The sequence below is a fragment of the Monodon monoceros genome, unplaced genomic scaffold (assembly GCF_005190385.1).
Source record: "Monodon monoceros isolate NGI ecotype Baffin Bay Population unplaced genomic scaffold, NGI_Narwhal_1 Super_Scaffold_16, whole genome shotgun sequence".
Classification (NCBI taxonomy): Eukaryota; Metazoa; Chordata; class Mammalia; order Artiodactyla; family Monodontidae; genus Monodon; species Monodon monoceros.
The window spans coordinates 81,283,659-81,304,221 of NW_021703772.1; the positions used below are offsets into that span (position 1 = coordinate 81,283,659).

At 35.7% G+C, this 20,563-nt stretch overlaps 1 protein-coding gene across 1 annotated transcript in view; it reads right to left on the reverse strand.

Moving 5' to 3' along the window:
- The window catches only part of EPC2 (enhancer of polycomb homolog 2), a 107,289-nt gene that overhangs the window by 59,901 nt on the left and 26,825 nt on the right, over positions 1-20,563 (reverse strand). The window contains exon 2 of the mRNA XM_029225409.1: positions 4,638-4,797. Within this exon, the coding sequence (XP_029081242.1) occupies positions 4,638-4,797 (160 nt within the window). The remainder of the gene's footprint in view (positions 1-4,637; positions 4,798-20,563) is intronic.

The window sequence follows — 20,563 nt, forward strand, 5'->3', positions numbered from 1 at the left end:
TTGACAATGGCCAGCTTCACTGAACTGAGGAGTCAGTTTCAAGTGTACTGAGGTGTACAGCAGTGTACACGCATGGACAGGCACCTTCCCAGGGCTTAAGATGTTGGCTGCAGACACAAACAGCAGAATTCAGTTTCCTTTGAGTGGGTTCCTCTCCCTGCCTGACAGATAACAAGGGGTGCTACCCCACCAATTCTTTCTCCTGAACTCTTTCTTTCAGCCAAGAAACAGGTGAGACATTCTACTGATCTGTGTTTGTAGGAGTAATGCACTGAGAAGGGGAAGTGAACCTTCATCTCAAAACAAGCAAAGGAGTCCTGTTTCAAAGAAGCATTTAATTGAGTTCAAAACTGGATATAAATTAACTACAGAATACTTATGAAACAATATCTTAAGTTCCTTCACTTTCTAAAATTCTGAGATACTGTAAAATATATTAAGTAAAAGGGGTAATGGGAGGTCAAAATAAAGAATTTATTGCTATGTAAACAGTCATTTCCTTAAAAAAAAAAAAAAAAGGTTTGGATCTTGAATTTAATGAAGTTCTTAAACTCCTAAAGGAATGAAAGAATTTTAACATCTGGGTTGAGGTACCCAAAGTAAATTTGTTATAACAGTAAGTAAAACAGAAGTAGCATTTTCTGTATGTTACACAACTGACCAATGTGTAGAATTAGCTTAAATGAGGAACAGTTTGAGTATCTTGGGTCATCAATGACTATAGGTCACCAAGATGCTTTCAACCTGGTCAGAACACCACAATGTGTTGTGATTAAATAAGTTCCCCTGAATACCAATATGGGTTACTATGGCGAACTGGTACCAAAAGGGACAGGAAAGAATAGGCAGGTTTATCTCACATCCACACCAAGACTGGAGTCATTCCACTCCTAACTCCTTCCTGGCAGATAATTTTTGTCCTAAAATGACACTGTTGGTGAATAAGTGAGCTCAATTTTTAACCTGATCCACAGAGCAGGTCTCTCAATTTCACTGTACACACCAATAATTTTATTCTTGTATTTAATTCTGTATATAATTTTGAGTCCTACGAGATCAATGTCTCAAAAAAGTCATGATGTGTACGCTTATATCTTCACCATTCATTCACTGATTTATTTATTTGGCAAATATTTAACTGCATACCTAATCATATGCTAGGTACTACAGTAAGCAGTAAAATTAAAAGGGAAAAAAGAAGTCCCTCCTTTCAATGAGCCTTATGACCTAGTGAAGCAACAGAGGGCAAACAATCACAACTGCAGGTGGTCGATGCACACAACACAGGAGGGCTTGAGGTAAACAGTGCCAAGACCTCTGCTTAGAGGGGTCAGGAAAAGGCTCCTAAAGGTAGTTCTGGAGATGAGCCTTGAAGAACAAGTTGTATTTTAAAAAGAGGAGAAGAGAAGTAAAGGGCTATGTAAAGCCCTGGAGGCATGAAAAAATAAGAGATAAGTCAGAGATCTAAAAGGAGCTCATTATTATTGTATCTGGAAGTGTGAAGGGTTAGAGGAATGGGGGGTGGGGTGTGGTGTACTGAGACTGTAGTGTAGGACTGTATGGAGAATGAGATGCAGCTTCTGTTCCTGAGGAACTTACAGTCTAGTGGAGGAAACAGACCTCCAACAGTTCATTTCAATGAGGCTGATGTCATGGTGGAAGAATACACAGCAAATTGTGACTGGACAGGCACAAAGGAGGGCCTTAAACACCATACAAATATGTTAAAATTTTATCCCACAGGCAACAGTGAGTCTTTGAAAAATTCTAAATGGGTACCAATCACAACAGTGGCAGTGTGGATGACTGGAAGGTACAAAGACAAGAGCAGAGCAATACAATACAATACTTTGGCAGACCAACACAAAGGTGTCTGCCAGAGCCCAGTCAAGCAATGTGATGGGCCTGAGCTAAGCCGCCCCACTGTGGCAACTATGCTTTTCTAGCAAGGGAAATGGGAGGCGATTCTTTCAAATCTATCATTAAAAGAAGAAAAAGAAAAATCCAGAGCAATATTTTCTGAAATTCCTTGTATTCAAGGGCTTAGAAAGAAGTTATATCAAGCCTTCCTTGAAAAAAGAGTCAACAATAACGAGTTTAAATTTTAGTACAGATAAACTTAAGGTCAATAATAGGCACAGAGGTAAGCAAATAATGGAATATAAATTTGATAGAAAATTATATACATATTGAAAATGACAATAGGAGACTACAAAAACCTGAGGAACTTAAAATATATGTAGAAAAGGCAGGAAAAAAACTGTATGTGTAGTACAATTTAGTATAGTATATAAAATATATATATGCTGACAGACTAAAAGAGAAAAAATGAAAGTTAAAATAATTTTCTATTATTTTTATTCCATTTATTACAACAATAGAATAAAATGAAATGAAAAAAACAACACAGATTAATGTTTATTGTATCTAATGGGCCCCACCCAGATGGGTTACATCCAATTTCTGGTTCCAGTTTCCTACAATGGCTTTTACAAATGGTCCTATTGTCCAGCTACATTGTTATTAAAATACAAAAAAAGGGGGGAAGGGATACGTTGGCTTAAAAAATCCTTAAAATTCATATTAAGAACAGCTATCTCATTCCTGATACAAAGACAAGGAAAATTCAACATGCTAAAGGGACTCAAAGTCAAAGACATAGTGGAAACAAATCACACAATTTTTGCAAGTGTATTTCTCTTGAATCCTTAGGGGAAAAGTCTCTGGAAAATGCTTTTGACACCTAAGGGCTTTTAAGCCATTTAAAAACAATTGAACCAGTCAACAAACATGCCATTTATTGAGCATCTATAAGCCATGCATTTAACACTAAAGATACAAAGGGAAAATAAAACATAGTACCTGCCCTCAAGGAGCTCACAGTCTAAAAGGAGAGAAAGAATGGCTACAAACAATTGCAATCAAGTATGCTCAGTCCTCTGTTAGAGGTATGTACAAGGTACTAAGATAAGCAAAGAAGAGAGGTAGAATGAGAAATCAGGGTAAGCTTCAAAATGGAGTTAGGTCTTCAATGAGCTACAGAAAGGGAAAGAAGACTTGAATAGCATATGCAAGGAAATGTGAAATGTGAAACAACAAGGCAAATGTGGATAATTTTAAGTTATTCCCTATGATGCAAAGAGTGAGGGAAAGAGCAACAGGAAATGAGGTTAAAGGGGTAGCAGGTAACAAATCACAAAGGGCCTTGTATTCGAATTAGAGAATCTGGCTATTACTAGATTTTGTCAAATCTATATAAGATGCACCATTACTTTATGTACTGCAAGAAAGAAAAAAAAAAGCTTTATATTGGGGTCTATCAATAAATTTAATAGAATACTCCTGCATAAAGCTATACTACCAAAGGGCAACAGCCTCAGTGTAAGATAAAGAAATAAACCAGCCATGTAGAAAGGAACAGCATGAAACTATATTTCTCAACTTGCCCTTAGGTGGAAGGAGGGGAGAAAAAACCTCTCGCTGAGAACTGAATTCCAAGCTGGTCTACAGCCTACTTGTGTGGTCTAAAAAAACAAACAAATAAAACTAAAGCTACCAGTGTGGTCCAAAAACAAACAAATAAAACAAAACAAACAAGTAAAGACTTTAAGGTGGTCTCAGGTTGGTCCCCAGATGCCTGGCAAAAACAAGTAGAAATTCTCTTTAGACAAACCAGATTTTAATCCACGAGAAAAGCAATTTAAGATGTAATCTCATTTCAAATATGGCAAAGGCACATCTTAGAATCGATGAAAAATAGTAGATCTTACAGCCAGCCTTGAATCTGGAGACGTTTCAGAATCACCTGGAGAACTTTTTAAAAAAACTTATTACCAGGCTGCATACCAGAGATTCTCATACAGGGAGGCCTGACACAGCCCTAGAATCTCTATTTTAACAAACTACTAAAGGTTGTTTTTCTTTAAACACAGCCAGACAAGATACCAAGACACCAGCATTCTGTCTGCAAAATTAGCTGAAAATTCCTATTGTAGAATAAAGAACAACAGTAGGATTTTAAGCCACATCATGATTTGATCAGATGGACACTTTAGGAAGACCACTCTGGTGCCAGTGGACCTGTGAAGAAGATAGGTTAGAAGAGGGTAAAGATAGGAGATGGTGGATAGTAAACAGAACAGTCAGGAGATCAGTGAAACAGTTTTAAGGCAAAAGATGGTGATCATTTAAATAGTAACGATGGGGACAAAAATAAGAGGATCGAAGGAGGCAGAATTAGAATTCCATAAAAACTACATGAAGGTAGAAGTGTAGGATCTAATTCTAAAAATTTTAGAAGACTTGCCCCTAATCAGCATAATTGCCACTAGGCCTTGAAAAATAAATTTTTATTTGGGTATGGTAATCTACCACCTTTTAGCTGTATAATAAAGTGTAAGTGCTATAGAAAATCCTGTACTACATAACTATCAAATGTTCCAAATGCAACTCACACTCCAAATGATCTTGAAGTTGAGATGTAAGCATAGAGGGATTTTATTCTTTCATGTTTAACATTTCTATAAATCAGTGCATACGAACTGAAAAATTAAAATCTCTTTGGGCAAAAAGAAAGGATTTTTCACTGGTTGATAAATTTAAATTACAAACAGAAAACAATGAATTAACAAACTTACGCTGAATATGAATGAACTGCTTTGGCTGTTTAAACTCTCCTTTGTACAAGCGATTGTAATAGTTGACATTGCTCTCTGCCTCAGGAACTGGAATGACCATGCTCTCTTTTTTTTCTCTGAACACTTGCTGTGCTGAAATAGCTCGCTGTAAATGATGTTCCTGGAAAATGTAAAGTAGGCAACATGAGTTGTTTTAATAATGTCAATTCAATGCAAAATTCTATTTACAATTTACTTTGTTTAATAATTGCACAGTGCTTTAAGAATCAATTCTAAACAGTTCCTTTGCCACAGACCTTCAGAAAACATTGCTATCATTCTCCCTTTAATACTTGTACTCATACTGATACCATGTTAGATGATTACAATTTTAATAAGTAGGATTTTTTAAAAAAAGATTAAATATTCACAAACTAGAATTTAACATCTCAAGAATTTAACATTGCAAGAAAATCGATCCCCTGTTTGCTAAATTAATTGAGGTGTTTATCACCAATAACAAGATGACAGAAAAACATGCAAATAACAGGAAAAGAATTTGTATCACAGATTTTAAGTATCTTCTGCATTTATATACCTCAAACTTCAACAGTACAAAATTCTGAATAAATCAAAGAAAAGATAAAATTATATTCGATAGACTATATTACTATCACGGCAGGAAATATTTTTTAACAAAGGTGAAACAAAAAGTTCTTATAAAATACACCCAGATTCTAGTAACTTTTCATTACCTCCACCACTTAATGGACACTTTCTCCCTTGACCCACTATGGACCATTCCCAACAAAGCACCTTTACCTTGTGGAAGGCAGTAAATTAGGTCATGTCATTCCCCAAAGGATCCCCTTCATATTTAGATTAAAGGTTAAAATCACTCAACGCTTACAAGGCTTTATACCTCTCTGATCTTATTTCCTACTTTTCTCCTCCCAAACTTTATTCTAGCCACACTTCTCCTCTCCTTTAAGGTTCCTAAATATCCAAATGGATTGTTTCTGAAATTCCTTCAAGTCTCATTTCATCAGAGAGGCCTTCTGTTATTTCCTTACCTAAAAGAGTACTGGCATATACCCAGAGAAAACCATAACTCAAAAAGACACATGCACCCCAATGTTCACTGCAGCACTATTTACAATAGCCCAGTCATGGAAGCAAACTAAATGCCCACTGACAGACAAATGGATAAATAAGATGTGGTACATATATACAATGGAATATTACTCAGCCTTAAGAAGGGACAAAATTGGGTCACTTGTAGAGATGTGGATGGACCTAGGGACTGTCAAACACAGTGAAGTTAGTCAGAAAGAGAAAAACAAATATCATATATTAATGCATATATGTGGAATCTAGAAAAATGGTACAGATGAACCTGTCTGCAAGGCAGAAATAGAGGCACAGGCGCAGAGAACAAATGTATGGACACCAAGGGGGGAAGGGGGGGATGAATTGGGAGATTGCGACTGACATATATACACTAACTAACATGTATAAAATAGATAACTAATGAGAACCTGCTATATAGCACAGGGAACGCTACTTCACTTCGTTGTGCGGTAGAAACTAACACAACATTGTAAAACAACTATATCCCAATTTAAAAAAAAGAGAGAGAGAGTACTGGCTACGCTGCAATGCATAAATTAAGATTTATTTATCAGCAGCCATCCTTTCAACACATGTCAGAGTACCTGGCAGACACCAGATACTACTACTGTCCCTGAGAATTATGAGTGAATGAGAGACAGACTTTGCCTTTAAGGAACTTAGGTAGTGAAAGAGAGATACCTGAGCATGCGATCTGAGCTTGACAAGTGTATCTCTTTTCAATTAGTCAAACCACTCGTTTTGGGAGGATAAAGATGTCCAAAGAAAGTAAAATGTAAACTAAGAGTTTTAGGATCAACAGGGATTTTTAGCAAGGCAAAAGAGGAAAAGAAGAAAACAACTCAGGCAGAGAAAATAGAATATCCAAAATGGACAAAAGCCCAGAGACAGTCAATAAAAGGCAAATATTGAACAAAGGGACATGAGGGTGGGTGCTGGTTTAGATCTGAGAGTTTCTTCACCTTCAGTGCAAGGAAGAAATATGTTTTTCTTCATAGGGTAGAATCCCAAGTTGGAGCACTAAGTAAATTTCCCCATATAAAAACTACTATTGATTTAGTTAAAATCTATTAGTACTCAAAATTTTGAGTCGTCTAAGAAGTTGTGATGGGATCAAACACGCAAACAAACAGCATCAAGAAACTAGGAAGCCAGGCCTTGACTGAGGTTGGCAATCTCTAACATTATTTAAGCCTATACTTTCCTATTACCTTCATGATATTTCACCTCTCCTAGTTAAAGAAAGTGATGCAATATGCAATGCCACCCTGCATTTATATGTTTTACAGCTCTCGAAGTACACCCACAATCACATGTCTATTAGCTCCTTACAATCTGGGGACACAGGCGTAGATATTATCTCATTTTGTAAATGAGACTCAGGAAACAAGTGACTTGCTCTTAGCAAATAGGAATGATATATAAGAGAGCCAAATTTCAGGACTCTGATTCCAGTGTTCCTTGACTATTCCATCCTTATTAGAAAAGTCTGACAGATAAAAAACCATGTTCTTGTAATGCTAATAATCTACAGACACAGGTAAAAAAAGGAAACTGAGCACATTTTTTATTTGAAGAGATTCTTTTGATATATGACTTTGCCCTAAATACATTTTTAGGTATTATCCAATTTTGAAATACATCCTTAATAGATTAAGATTTAACATTAATTTTACAAATGAAAAAACTTAAAAACAGATCATGGATGACTCCCTTCTTAACGCGGCCTACAGATGACAGATGCAGCCAGAAATTAAGAGGCCAGATCATGACACCTCCCCCATTTTAATCTACAGACTAATCAGTGGCAAACATACAAAAGGCTCAAAGTAGGTACCAGTTTTGATTTGTCATTTTATTGGGGGAAGATGTTGACGGGAGTAATGCTGATTCCTTGTTACATGCTGCATCATACACTGGTGAGGTTACCTAATTTTTAAAAATAACTAAAAACCAAGCACCACCTAATTTCCTTTCCTTTAAAAAAGCATGCCTTTGACCCACTAACTCCACTAATGGAATTCATCAAAAGGCAACAAACAAATGGGCAACACCGACTAAATGAAAATGCTCACCATGGCACTGTTTATAGCACCAAAAAAAAAAAAAAAAAGTCTAAATAGCAATAAATACAGACTTAGTACATCTATTATGTCATATCCATAAAATGGAACTCTTAGGTAGTAGAAAAAAACAACATAATTTAGACCTCTATTGACACAAAAAAAGCCTGGAAGAATACAGAATAGAACATTCCACAAAATGCTATAAGTATTTCTTCTTTGTCCCCTTTTGCAGTTTCAGAAATTTTCTATAGTAAATAGTAAATCTACATTTCTTCCAAAAACTAAAAAAAAAAAGAAAAATGCTATAAAAGTTTAACATCCTAAATGAAAGGACTCTCCACCAAAATACACAAAAATCACTTCTCATGGTTACTTTGACATTCTGAAACCTACCATATTGTACCTAAACACGTTTTGTGTTTCCCTAGAAATATTATACTTTCTCTGTACTTCATACTTTTCCTAGTAACACATGAAATTACATGAAAAGCCATTAAACGCAAACTAAAAGATGCTAAATAATTAATGACTTCTAGTCATGTATAATAAGTATCAGGCACAATCCTACAGGGACAGAGTAGAAATATTTTTTCTTTTGGAGATGAGTACACTAAGACTATGATTTCTATGACGGAAATCAGCAGGACTGAAATTTGAATCATTATTTGTATGTCTCTTTTCCATCTTGCCAAGCTCATGCCCCAATTTGTAGGGTTTCAGAATGTATTGGGTTAGGCTGCATACAAAGTCAAACATTATTTGTTGATGTTTTAAAAATTTACACCCAAAATTCCCAATTAAAGATACCTGACTGAATAATACATTTACCTACTCTACCTCACTATAATAGTAAACTTACTAGTAAAGGACTAAGAAACTTAAAAAGCCACTATAACAAATTGAATTAGAAATGAGCCATCAGCACAAAACAGAATACCGCAAAATTCTGGGAGATCAAAATCAAAAGAGGAAGTTTCAAATCCTTGCAGAGAAGAAAAAGATAAAAACTGAGACCACCTCACCTATCCTGCAGAAAACCAAATGATGGGGATTTTGAAACACTAGCTAGAAAGAGCCAGAATGAGACAAGTTATTCTCTGCCTACTCCTCAAAAGCAGATCATGCTACACAGTCTACACAGACAAAAAAGGGAACCATTGAACTAGGAATGTTGTGAACCACCCCAAATCCACAAAAAACGAACAGAAGAAAACCTAGTAAGTCTAGTACTATTATTAAAACCCAAAAAACGAGATTCAACTATACATCTAATAATGAACTCTCTCTACTCCAAAGTGGAGGTGGAGAAGAAAACTTTAAGAATGTCCCAAACTTAAATATCCTCGAAAGAAACACTTACGGATATGAAAAAAAAAAAGTCACCTGAATAAGAAACTTAAAAACTAAAATCAGAGAAGGGGGCAAAAAACTCAGGGAAAAAAAATAGCAAGAGTTGACTGAACTCAGGAAAGAAAGAAAAAGACAATTACCTCAGAGATGAAAACTAAAATTACTAGAAGCCCAATGCAAAATGTACTCAAAGACATAAGTGTGTTGTATAAAGGCTGTCAAATAATCAAGAGAATAAAAATAAGATGAAAAAAGAACTAAAATGAGTAAGAAAGAAAATGATAGGATACAAAAACAGGCAAAGAACAAATGACATTCATATAATTGGAGTCCTTGAAGAAAGAACAAAAAATGCAACAGAACTAGTATTTAAGATAAAAGATATGAATCTACTTATCCAAAAAAAGCCCAACAGGGAGCAAAATGGCACACAAGAACTTGCATAACCAGACAAGATCTGATACTGTTTGGAGCAATCAGGAGAAAACATTCTGCTCACAGCTTCTCCCTTGGGAGGGAAAGAGAAGAGTGGAACGTGTGTCTAACATTCCAGCTTTTTGGGAAGTTGCCCAAGGGACTATCTTCTGTCTCACTTAACTCAGAAGGCTGACTGAACCAGCATTCTTTGGATGCCTGGGGGCTGTGGAGAACAAAAAAGAACTTAAGAGTCTTGCTGCAACACCAGAAAACTTGCAGTACCACTGACAAACACCAGAGGGAGCAAAAGATTACAACAAGATCCAGATAAAGAAACAAGTAAACCTCTCTAACTGGGAAATTATGTGCAGATGCCCAAAGAAGATGTATCTCCAGAAAAGGTTTGAGGGGCTTCCAGACCCCCTACCTGAGTTGATTGGTAAGGGCCTTACCCTGTACGAAGCCCATTCATAAAGACCGGGAGTGGTGGCTACTTTTTCAAATGCACAAATTACAACAAAAATTAAAGGCACATGAAAAAACAGGAAAAAAAATGGGTCAATCAAAAGAACAAAATAGGGCTTCCCTGGTGGTGCAGTGGTTGAGAGTCCGCCTGCCGATGCAGGGGACACGGGTTTGTGCCCCGGTCCGGGAAGATCCCACATGACGCGGAGCGGCTGGGCCCGTGAGCCATGGCCGCTGAGCCTGCGCGTCCGGAGCCTGTGCTCCACGACAGGAGAGGCCACAACAGTGAGAGCCCCGTGTACCGCAAAAAAAAAAAAAAAAAAAAAAAAAAAGAACAAAATAAATCTCCAGAAACTGACCCTAAAGAAATGGAGATCTGTGAATTTTCTGACAATAAAAGTTTAAAATAATCATCTTAATAAAGTTCAATGCACTAAAAGAGAACACAAATAGACAACTAAACAAAATCAAGGAAAATGATGCATGAACAAAATGCAAATATCAAGAAAGACATAGAAAACATAAAAAAGACCAAATGAAAAATCTGGACCTGAAAATTACAGTAACTGAACTGGGGGAAAAAAAAAATCCACCCAGAGGGGTTCAACAGCAGAATCAATTAAGCAGAAAAAAGAATTAGTGAACTCAAGGAGAGTTCATTTGAAATTACTGAGTCAGGGGAATTTCAATACTCCACTTTCAATAATGAATACATCAACCAGAAAGAATATCAGTAAGGAAACATAGGGCTTCAACAACACAAAGACCAGCTGAACCTAACAGACATAAACAGAACACTTCATACAGCAGCAGAGTACACATTCTTCTCAAGCTCACACAGAACATTCTCCAGGACAGATCACATGTTAGGCCACAAAACAAGTTTTATCAAATTTAAGAAGGCTGAAATTACATCAAGTATCTTTTCCAACCACAATGGAATTAAAGCAGAAATCAAGAACAAAGGGAAAACTGGAAAATTCACAAATATGTAGAAACTGAACAACATACTTTTGAACAATCAATGGGTCAAGAAAGAAATTACAAAGGAATTTAGAAAAGAGACAAATGAAGATGAAAACACAACATAACAAAACTTAAGGGATGCAGCAAAAACAATACTAAGAGGGAAGTTTATAGCAATAAATTTCTACCTACATTAAAAGAGATCTCAAATCAACAACCCAACTTTACACCTCAAGGAACGAAAAACAGGACAAACAAAACCCAAAGTTAGTACAAGAAAGGAAATAATAAAGATTAGACCAGAAATAAATGAAATTAAGAATAGAGAAATTTAAAAAACATCAACAAAACTAAAAGTTGTTTTGAAAAGATCAACAAAATTGACAAACCCTTACCTACACGAACTAAGAAACACTCAAATACCAAAAATCAGAACTGAAGGAGAGACATTAAAACTGATGCCACGAGGGTGGCGGGGGGATGGGGGGTGCGGTGGGGATCATAAGAGATTACTACAATTATATAACAACAAATTGGATAATTCAGAAGAAACACATAAATTTCTAGAAATATACAGCTTACCAAGACTAAATCATGAAAAAATTAAAACCGTGAAGTACAGTAAGGATATTGAATCTATTCAATCAGTAATCAAACACCTCTCAACAAAGGAAAGCTCATCAACAGATGGCTTCACTAGAGAATTCCACCAACATTTAAAGACTCATCTACAATCCTTCTCAAAATCTTAAAAAAAAAAAAAAAAAAAAAACTGAAGAGAAGAGAAAACTTCCAAACTCATTTTATGAGGCCAGTATTAACTTGATACTAAAATCAGAGAAAGATACTACAAGGAGGGTGGGGAACAGGGAAATGGGTAAAGCTGGTCACAAGGTACAAAATTCCAGTTATAAGATTAATAAGTCCTGGGGGTTTAATGTACAGCACAGTGACTACAGTTAATACAGTATTGTATATTTGAAAGTTGCTAGGACAGTACACCTTAAAAGTCCTCCTCACAAGAAAAAAAAGTAACTACATGAGGTGATAGATGTTAACTAAACATATTGTGGTAATCATTTCACAACATATACATCAAATCATTATGTTGTGCACTTTAAACTAATACAATGTTATGTATCAATTATATCTCAATAAAACTGGAAGGGGGGAGGCAGAAGGATACTACAAGTAAAAAAACAAAAAATACAGAAAAACAAACTACAGACCAATATTGCTGATAAATGTCAATGCAAAGGTCCTTAACACAATACTAGCAAACAAAATTGAACACATGAAGATGATCACACATCATGACCAAGTGGGATTTATTTCTGCAATGCAAGAATGCTCAACATATGAAAATTGGTTAATGTAATACACCATAATAAGAGAATGAAGGACAAAAACCACATGATTATTTCAATTGACATGCTGAAAAAAATTCAACACTCTTTCATGATAAAAACACTCAACAAACTAGGAACAGAACTAAATCATCTCAATACAATAAAGGCCATATATGAAAAGCCCACAGCTAACAATATACTCAATGGTGGAAAATTGAAAGCTGTTCCTTTAAGATCAGGAACAAAGCAAGAATGCCTGCTTTTGCCACTTCTATTCAACACAATACTGGAACTCCTAGGGAGAGCAATTATCAAGAAAAAGAAACACCAAATTGGAAAGAAAGAAGTAAAAATATCTCTGCCCACAAATGACATGACCTTTTATGTAGAAAACCCTAAAGACTTCACACATTAAAAAAAAAAAAAGTTAGACCTAGTAAACGCATCCAACAAAGTTGTAAGACAGAAGATCAACACACAAAAATCAGTTGCATTTCTATACAGTGAACAATCTGTAACGGAAATTAAGAAAACAATCCCATCTTAATAGCATCAAAAAGAACAAAATACTTAGGAATAAATGTAACCAAGGAGGTGAAACGCTTGTACACTGAAAAACACAAAACACTGCCTAAAGAAATTAAGAAAGACATAAGTAAATGAATGATATCCTGTGTTCATGGACTAGAAGGCTTAATATTAGAAAACAGAACTACCGTATTATCCAGTAATCACATTTCTGGGAATACATCCAAAAGAACTGAAAATAGGATCTTGTAGAGATATTTACACACCCATGTTTACTGCAGTGTTATTTATAATACAATAGCCAAGTGGTAGAAGAAACCCAAGTGTTTATTGACAGATAAATGGATATCAAACAAAGTGTGGTATGTACATATGATGGAATATTAGCCTTAAAAAGGAAGAACATTCTGACACATGCTACAACATGCATGAACCTTGAGAATATTATGCTAAGTGAAATAAGCTAGTCACAAAAGGACAAATACTGCATTGTTTATATGAGGTCTAAAGTCGTCAAATTCTTAGAAAGAGTGGTGGTTGCCAGGGGCTGGGGGAGGAGAAGAACGGAAGTTGTTGTTCTATGGGTATAGAGTTTCAGTTTTCCAAGATGAGAAAAGCGCTAGATATCTGTTGTATAATACTACTGTACACCTAAATATGATTACGATACTAAATTTTAGGCTCTGCATTTTTTACCACAATAAAAAAAGCTCATCAAGTACCTGGCAAAAGTAACCCAGAACAACAGACTGTGACATATATTTGAATAAAAGTTATTTCAAAAATAATGAAAAAATCCTCAAAGCCTCCAAGCAAACAGTAATAGTAACAATAACATATAATAATAACTTAAAAGGCCAAAAGAATCAGATGAACATCAGACTTTAAAAATAACATAAAGCAAAGCATCAATGAGCAGCATTTTCAGAAACCTCAATGAACATAAAGTATGAATCAAGGATTTTACATCCAGCTAAGTTATCCTTTAAGTATCAAGGCTACAGAAAGTACTCAGGGAATTCTGTAGGGGACTTTTGAGGAATCTACTAGAATAGTACTGTTCAGAAGAAATGTAATGGAAGCCACAAATGTAACCCACACATTTAAATTTTCTAGTAGCCACACCAAAAAAAGTAAAAAGAAAAAGGATGAAATTAATTTTAATAATATATCTTATTTAAGCCAATATAAATATCCAAACATTATCATTTCAACATGTAATCAATATAAAAAGGTATGGAGATATTTTACATTTTTTTCTTCCACACCAAGTCTTAAAAACCTGTATGTAACACATGTGTTTTACACGTATAGAACATCTCAATTCAGACTAGCCATATTTCAAATGCTCACCAGCCACAAATGACTAGTGTAGCCCATCATCATCTTGGATTCATCCAACCATGATATGAATGGAAAACTTCAACAAAACTACACACACACACACACACATATATATACACACACACATACACACATATATACATATATGTCAAAGATGGGGAAAAGGCTGGAGCACTAATGTACAAACATCTGCACAGTAAAGTAGAAATAATGCAACTAAAAATAGGAGAAGGAAAACAAGATGAGAGCAAAATAAAAAAAACTAGCCAATATAACATAATACAAAAAAATTAAATATTATGAAAGAGTTGAGATCAAACATGTTCACTCATATCAATAAATGTGAGTGGACTTATCTCACCTATGAAAACAAAAAGATTTTCAACTTGTCTCATAACCAAAGACTCAACTATATGCTTTATGCAAGAAATACCCCACCACCACCACCATCACCACAAAGAGTGAGTGAAAAAGAGTAAAAGGAACAGAAAAGTTTATCAGGTAATGGAATACAGTAAGAAAGACAAGCAGATCCTAATATGAGACAAGTAGAATTCAAGCCAAAGAGCATTAAGCATGACCCAAAACCCACAATTCATTACAAAGATCTTGAACTTCTATTCATATTTATGAATATCTATATATCAACAATAATTTATGATCAAATAATCATTTCATGAAGAAAAAGCTACAGATATGCAAAGACAGACAAAGATACACTAAAAATAATTTTAAAAGACCACTCTCAGGGGGTTTCCCTGGTGGCGCAGTGGTTAAGAATCCACCTGCCAATGCAGGGGACTCGGGTTTGAGCCCTGGCCCGGGAAGATCCCACATGCCACAGAGCAACTAAGCCCATGTGCCACACTACTGAGCCTGCACTCTAGAGCCCGCAAGTCACAACTACTGAAGCCCATGTGCCACAACTACTGAAGCTTGTGCGCCTGGAGCCTGTGCTCTGCAACAAGAGAAGCCAGCACAATGAGAAGCCCTCGGTAGCTAGAGACAGCCCGCGCACAGCCACAGAAGACCCAACACAGTCGAAAACTAACTAACTAACTTACTAAATAAATAAATCTATATATATATAAAAAAAGACCACTCTCAGCACAAGACAAATCAAGTGGACAAATAACAAGCAAGGACCTAATAAGCAACTTAATAAGGTAGAACTTATAGTTATTTATCAAACTTCACACACAATCCCCCTTCTTCTCAAGTACTCATGGAACTTTCACAAAATTGATCATAAATTGGCTAAGAATCACAAAGAATAGGGTATTATGAATGGAGTAGAAAGGATAAGGAGGGAGTGACAATTCTCTGAGCATATATCCTTTAACAGTTCTGAATTTTAAAACCCTGTTTATGTTTCACATGCTCTAAAAATAATCAAAATTAATGACGGTGTGAAGAGAACCCAAATTATAACACAAAGAGAAAAAACAAACCTCATTTATTAGAAATGAATATTCATATGTCTACAATGAAGGGGATTGGGAAAGAAACTTACATTCCTTTCGAAAATAATGATTTAAAGCTTATCTGTAAAATTTAGACCATATACACTTCAAAGGATTGTTGTGATGATTATATAAGTTAATAAGGTGTTCAGAATAGTCCACAGCACACTGTCAAGGATAAAAGTTTCTCATTTTTATTAAAACATATAATTAAAGTGCAATATTAATAGTAGCGAAATTTTTGAGAACAAAAGCAAAAAAAAATTAGAAAATTTGACAATTCAAAATCTTTTTTCAACACCCATTCATAAGAAAAAATTCACTGAAAGCAAGAAAAAGATGTCCTCAATCTGATAAAGAGCAGGCAGCACAAAGGAAAACCTACAGACCATCATATTTAATGGTCAAAGACTGAATTCTTTCCCCCTAAGAGCAAAAACAAGCCTAAAAGGTCTATTCTCACCACTTCTAGGCCACATTTTCCCTGAGTTTCTAGCCACTGCAGTGAGGAAAGAAAAAGAAATAAGGGCAGGCAGACTGGAAAAAAAGAAGTAAAACTGCACATAATATGATCATGAGCTACTAGAACTAAAAAGTGAACTTAACAAGACTGCAAGTCAATATTAATAACTCAATTGCACCTCTGTATACTACCAACTAAAAAATAAAAAGCAATTACCATTTACAACAGTGTTAAACCACTAAATATTTACAGATAGGTTTAACAAAATATGTGTAAAACTTGCACATCAACATAAATGGAGAGATGTAGTATGCTCATGAATTGGAAGGTTCAATACTGTTCAAAAACTTTACTTGTGTAAACTTTCCCCCAAAATTCATCTAGACACTCAACACAATCCCAATCAAAACCCCAACAGCCTTTTTTTTTTCTTTTTTTACAGAAATGTACAAGCTGATTCTAAAATTCATATGGAAAGGCAAAGTAGCCAAAATAATCTTGAAAGAAAAGAAATTTGAAGAACATACAATCTGATTACAAGCTACATTACAAAATATAAAGCTAAACTATTCAAAACAGTGTGTTACCAGCATAAGAATGTATATATAAAGCAATGGAAAAGAAGTCTAAACATAGACCCACATACATACATACACATAATGAATTTTAGATAAAGGTGCCAATTAATGGGGGAACTGAATGTGGGTAAGCATAGTCTTGCCAACAAATTGTCTGGACGTCAGTTTGGAAAAAAATAAGCCTATACTCCTAACTCAAACTATACACAAAAATTAACTCAAAAATAGGTCACAGAGACTTCTCTGGTGGCGCGATGGTTAAGACTCTAAGCTCCCAATGCAGGGGGCCCAGGTTCAATCCCTGGTCAGGGAACTAGATCCCACATGCATGCTGCAACTAAGAATTCTCAAGCCACAACTAAGGAGCCCACTGGCTGCAACTAAGGAGCACACGTGCTACAACTAAGGAGCCTGCAAGCCACAACTAAGGAACTCACCTGCCACAGCCAAATAAATAAATTTAAAAAAACAAAACAAATAACTAGATTCTTTGACTCCACCCCAGACCTATTAAACCAGGATCTCTGGGAGAAGATTCTAGGAATCTGTGTTTAAAAAAAAAAAAGGTCACAGACCTAAACACAAAGCCTAAACTTGTAAAACATCTACAAGAAAACACAGGAGAAAAATCTTAGTGACTCTGGGTTTGGGTAAGATTTCTTAGAACATAAAGCAAAACACATTATAAATGAAAGAATTGATAAGCTGGACTTCCTCAAAATGCAAATATTGTGCTATTCAAAATACATTCTTAAGGAAATAAAAAAACAAGCCAGACTGGGGGAAAAAGTATTCACAATAAGTATGTGAGAGGCCTTGTATGCAGAATATATAAATAACTCTTATAACTCAATAATAACAAAACAACCCTTTTTTTTTTTTTTGGCTGCAGGTTGCAGCATGCAGGATCTTAGTTTTCCGACCAGGGATCGAACCTGTGCCCCCTGCACTGGGAGCACAGAGTCTTAACCACTGGACCGCCAGAGAAGTCCCCAAAACAACCCAATTTTAAAAGAAAATGAGCCAATGATTTAAACAGATATTTCACAAAAGAAGAGGCAGGAATGACCAATAAACACTTGAAAAAATATTCAACATCTTTGTATCAGGAAAACGCAAAATAAAATCGCAGACAGTTTTGACTACACACCCACAAAATGACTAAAATTAAGAAATTGACAACATCAACTGCTGGTGGAAGGGTCAAAAGGTATCACCACTTTGTAAACTGTTGGGCAGGTTCTTATAAATATACTTATCACATGACCCAGCAAGCCTACTGCTAAGTGTGCACCTGAGAAGTGAAATGCATGTCCACAAACAACTTGCACATGAACGTCAACTGCAATTTTACTCAAAATAGCCAAAAACTGGAAACAATAAAAACGCACATTAACAGGTGACTAAAGTAAATACATTCATTCAAAGGAATGCTACTCAGTTAAAAGAAAAAAGGAGGAGGGAGGTGGGGGAGACAAACTAATCACATATACTACATAGATGAATCTCAAAAGTACAACAAGCAACAACGAGATACAAGCAGCTACATTCTGTATGGTTCCCTTTATATGAAGTTTGAGAACAGGCAAAACTAATCTATAGCGACTGAAATCAGATCAGTAGCTGCCTGAAAAGGGGGTGGAAGATATGACTGCAAATAGGTTAAATGGAACTTCTGTGGGGAATGAAAATGTTCTATTCCTTGTTTGGGATGGTGGTTACACAGGTATATTTGTTTATTAAAACACAAAACCATAAACAAAATAAATTCTTTATGGTAATTCCCTGGCGGTCCAGTGGTTAGGATTCCACACTTCCACGGTGGGAGACACAGGTTTGATCCCTGGTTGGGGAACTAAGATCCTGCATGCCACATGGCACGGTCAAATAAAATAAAATTAAATAAATGCTTGGGCTTCCCTGGTGGCGCAGTGGTTAAGAATCTGCCTGCCCATGCAGGGGACATGGGTTCGAGCCCTGGTCCGGGAAGATCCCACATGACATGGAGCAACTAAGCCCAAGTGCCACAACTACTAAGCCTGAGTTCTAGAGCCCACGAGTCATAATTACTGAGCCCACGTGCCACAACTACTGAAGCCCGCACGCCTAGAGCCCGTGCTCCACAACAAGAAAAGCCACTGCATTGAGAAGCACGCGCACCGCAAGGAAGAGTAGCCCCCACTCACTGCAACTAGAGAAAGCCCGCACGCAGCAACGGAAGCCCAACGCAGCCAAAAAAATAACAAATTATAAAAAATAAATAAATACTTTATACTGTATGTAAATTATACCTCAATAAAATTGATTTTAAAAATCTAGAAAAAATAACCTTTGATGTAAACAAAAATTTAATGTAAACAAAACATGCTGGTATGGCAATCATTATTCACAACGCTGGTGAAATTGTGCTGAGTAAAACAGACACTTTCAAGAATGAGTGCTAGTGAATGTGTTAAAGTGTAAATTGGTATGTTCTGGAGAACAGTTTGGTAATATGTTTCTAAGCCTTCAAAAACTTTCTAACAGTTAATCTATTATTTACACAATAATTAAGTAAAACTGGAAAAAACCTTATTATCTCCAATACTGGCATATGATAAACTTACACACTGCCATTCAAAACTTTTTGCAAAACAGTTTAATGACATGAAAATGCTTACACATTAAGTAGAAAAAGCATGCAACAAAATCACATATTGAAGATAATCTCAATTATAGTGAAATAAATAGAATAACAGGTGATAGCATGCATAAATGCAGAATTAAAAAGTAAAAAAACAAAGCTGGAAAGAAATGTGTCAAAGTATTAGGTACTGAAACTGTAGCTGGTCTCTATTTTCTTCTCTACATTTTCTACAATTTTCTCAAAGAGTACGTACTACAAGAAAGCAACCAGTGCTAATCTTTAAAACCACTTAAACTGATCCCTTTCATGATCAAAAAAAAAAAAAAAGGAGGAAGACAAAGAAAAAAGAAGGACTCTAGATAAGTCCTTATCCTATTCTAACTAAACCTGCTTCTCTTCTAGAACTAACTTTCCAAATCTGATTCTCAGTCCTGACAGCATATTAAAATCACCTGCCAAGGTCAAATATGGACTCTGGGAGATAAAAGCAGCAGCAGAAACCATTTAAAAAGCTTCAGCAGCTAACTTCCACTCTAACAAAGATGAAATACATACAGTGGATATCATTCAGCTATAAGAAGGAGTGAAATACTGATGTATGCCACAACATGGGTGAACCTTTAAAACATTACACTATGTGAAAGAAGTCAGATACAACAGGCCACATATTGTATGATTCCATTTATAGGAAATGTTCAGAAATAGGCAAATGCATAAAGAAACTATATTAGCGGTTATTAAGGAGGGGGTTGGTGAACAAGTAGGATGGAGAGTGATTAGTGGGTATGGGGTTTCTTTTTAGGGTGATGGAAGTATTCTGGAATAAGACAGCTGTGACACTGCGTAACATTGTGAATGTACTAAAAACCACTGAACTGTACACTTTAATATGGTGAATTAAATATTATGTGAATTTTTATCACAATAAAAAATTGCAAAAAAAAAAAGGGAGAGGGAATGAATTTACCCTTATACCTGAAGCAACAACAACAAAAATCTGGCTAAAGAGTTGAAACAATGGTTTTCTAAACACCAGACATCAGGCAATAAAGGACAATGACTAAAACCAGTGAGCCCCATGACTGCCTTATCTTACTACCTTCAAAGAATATTCCACGTTGTGGAGCAGGAGGATGAAACGGAGGCAGAGGCTAGAAGACCTCCTGAGTTGAGGAGACAGAAATAATAGTCCAGGAAGACT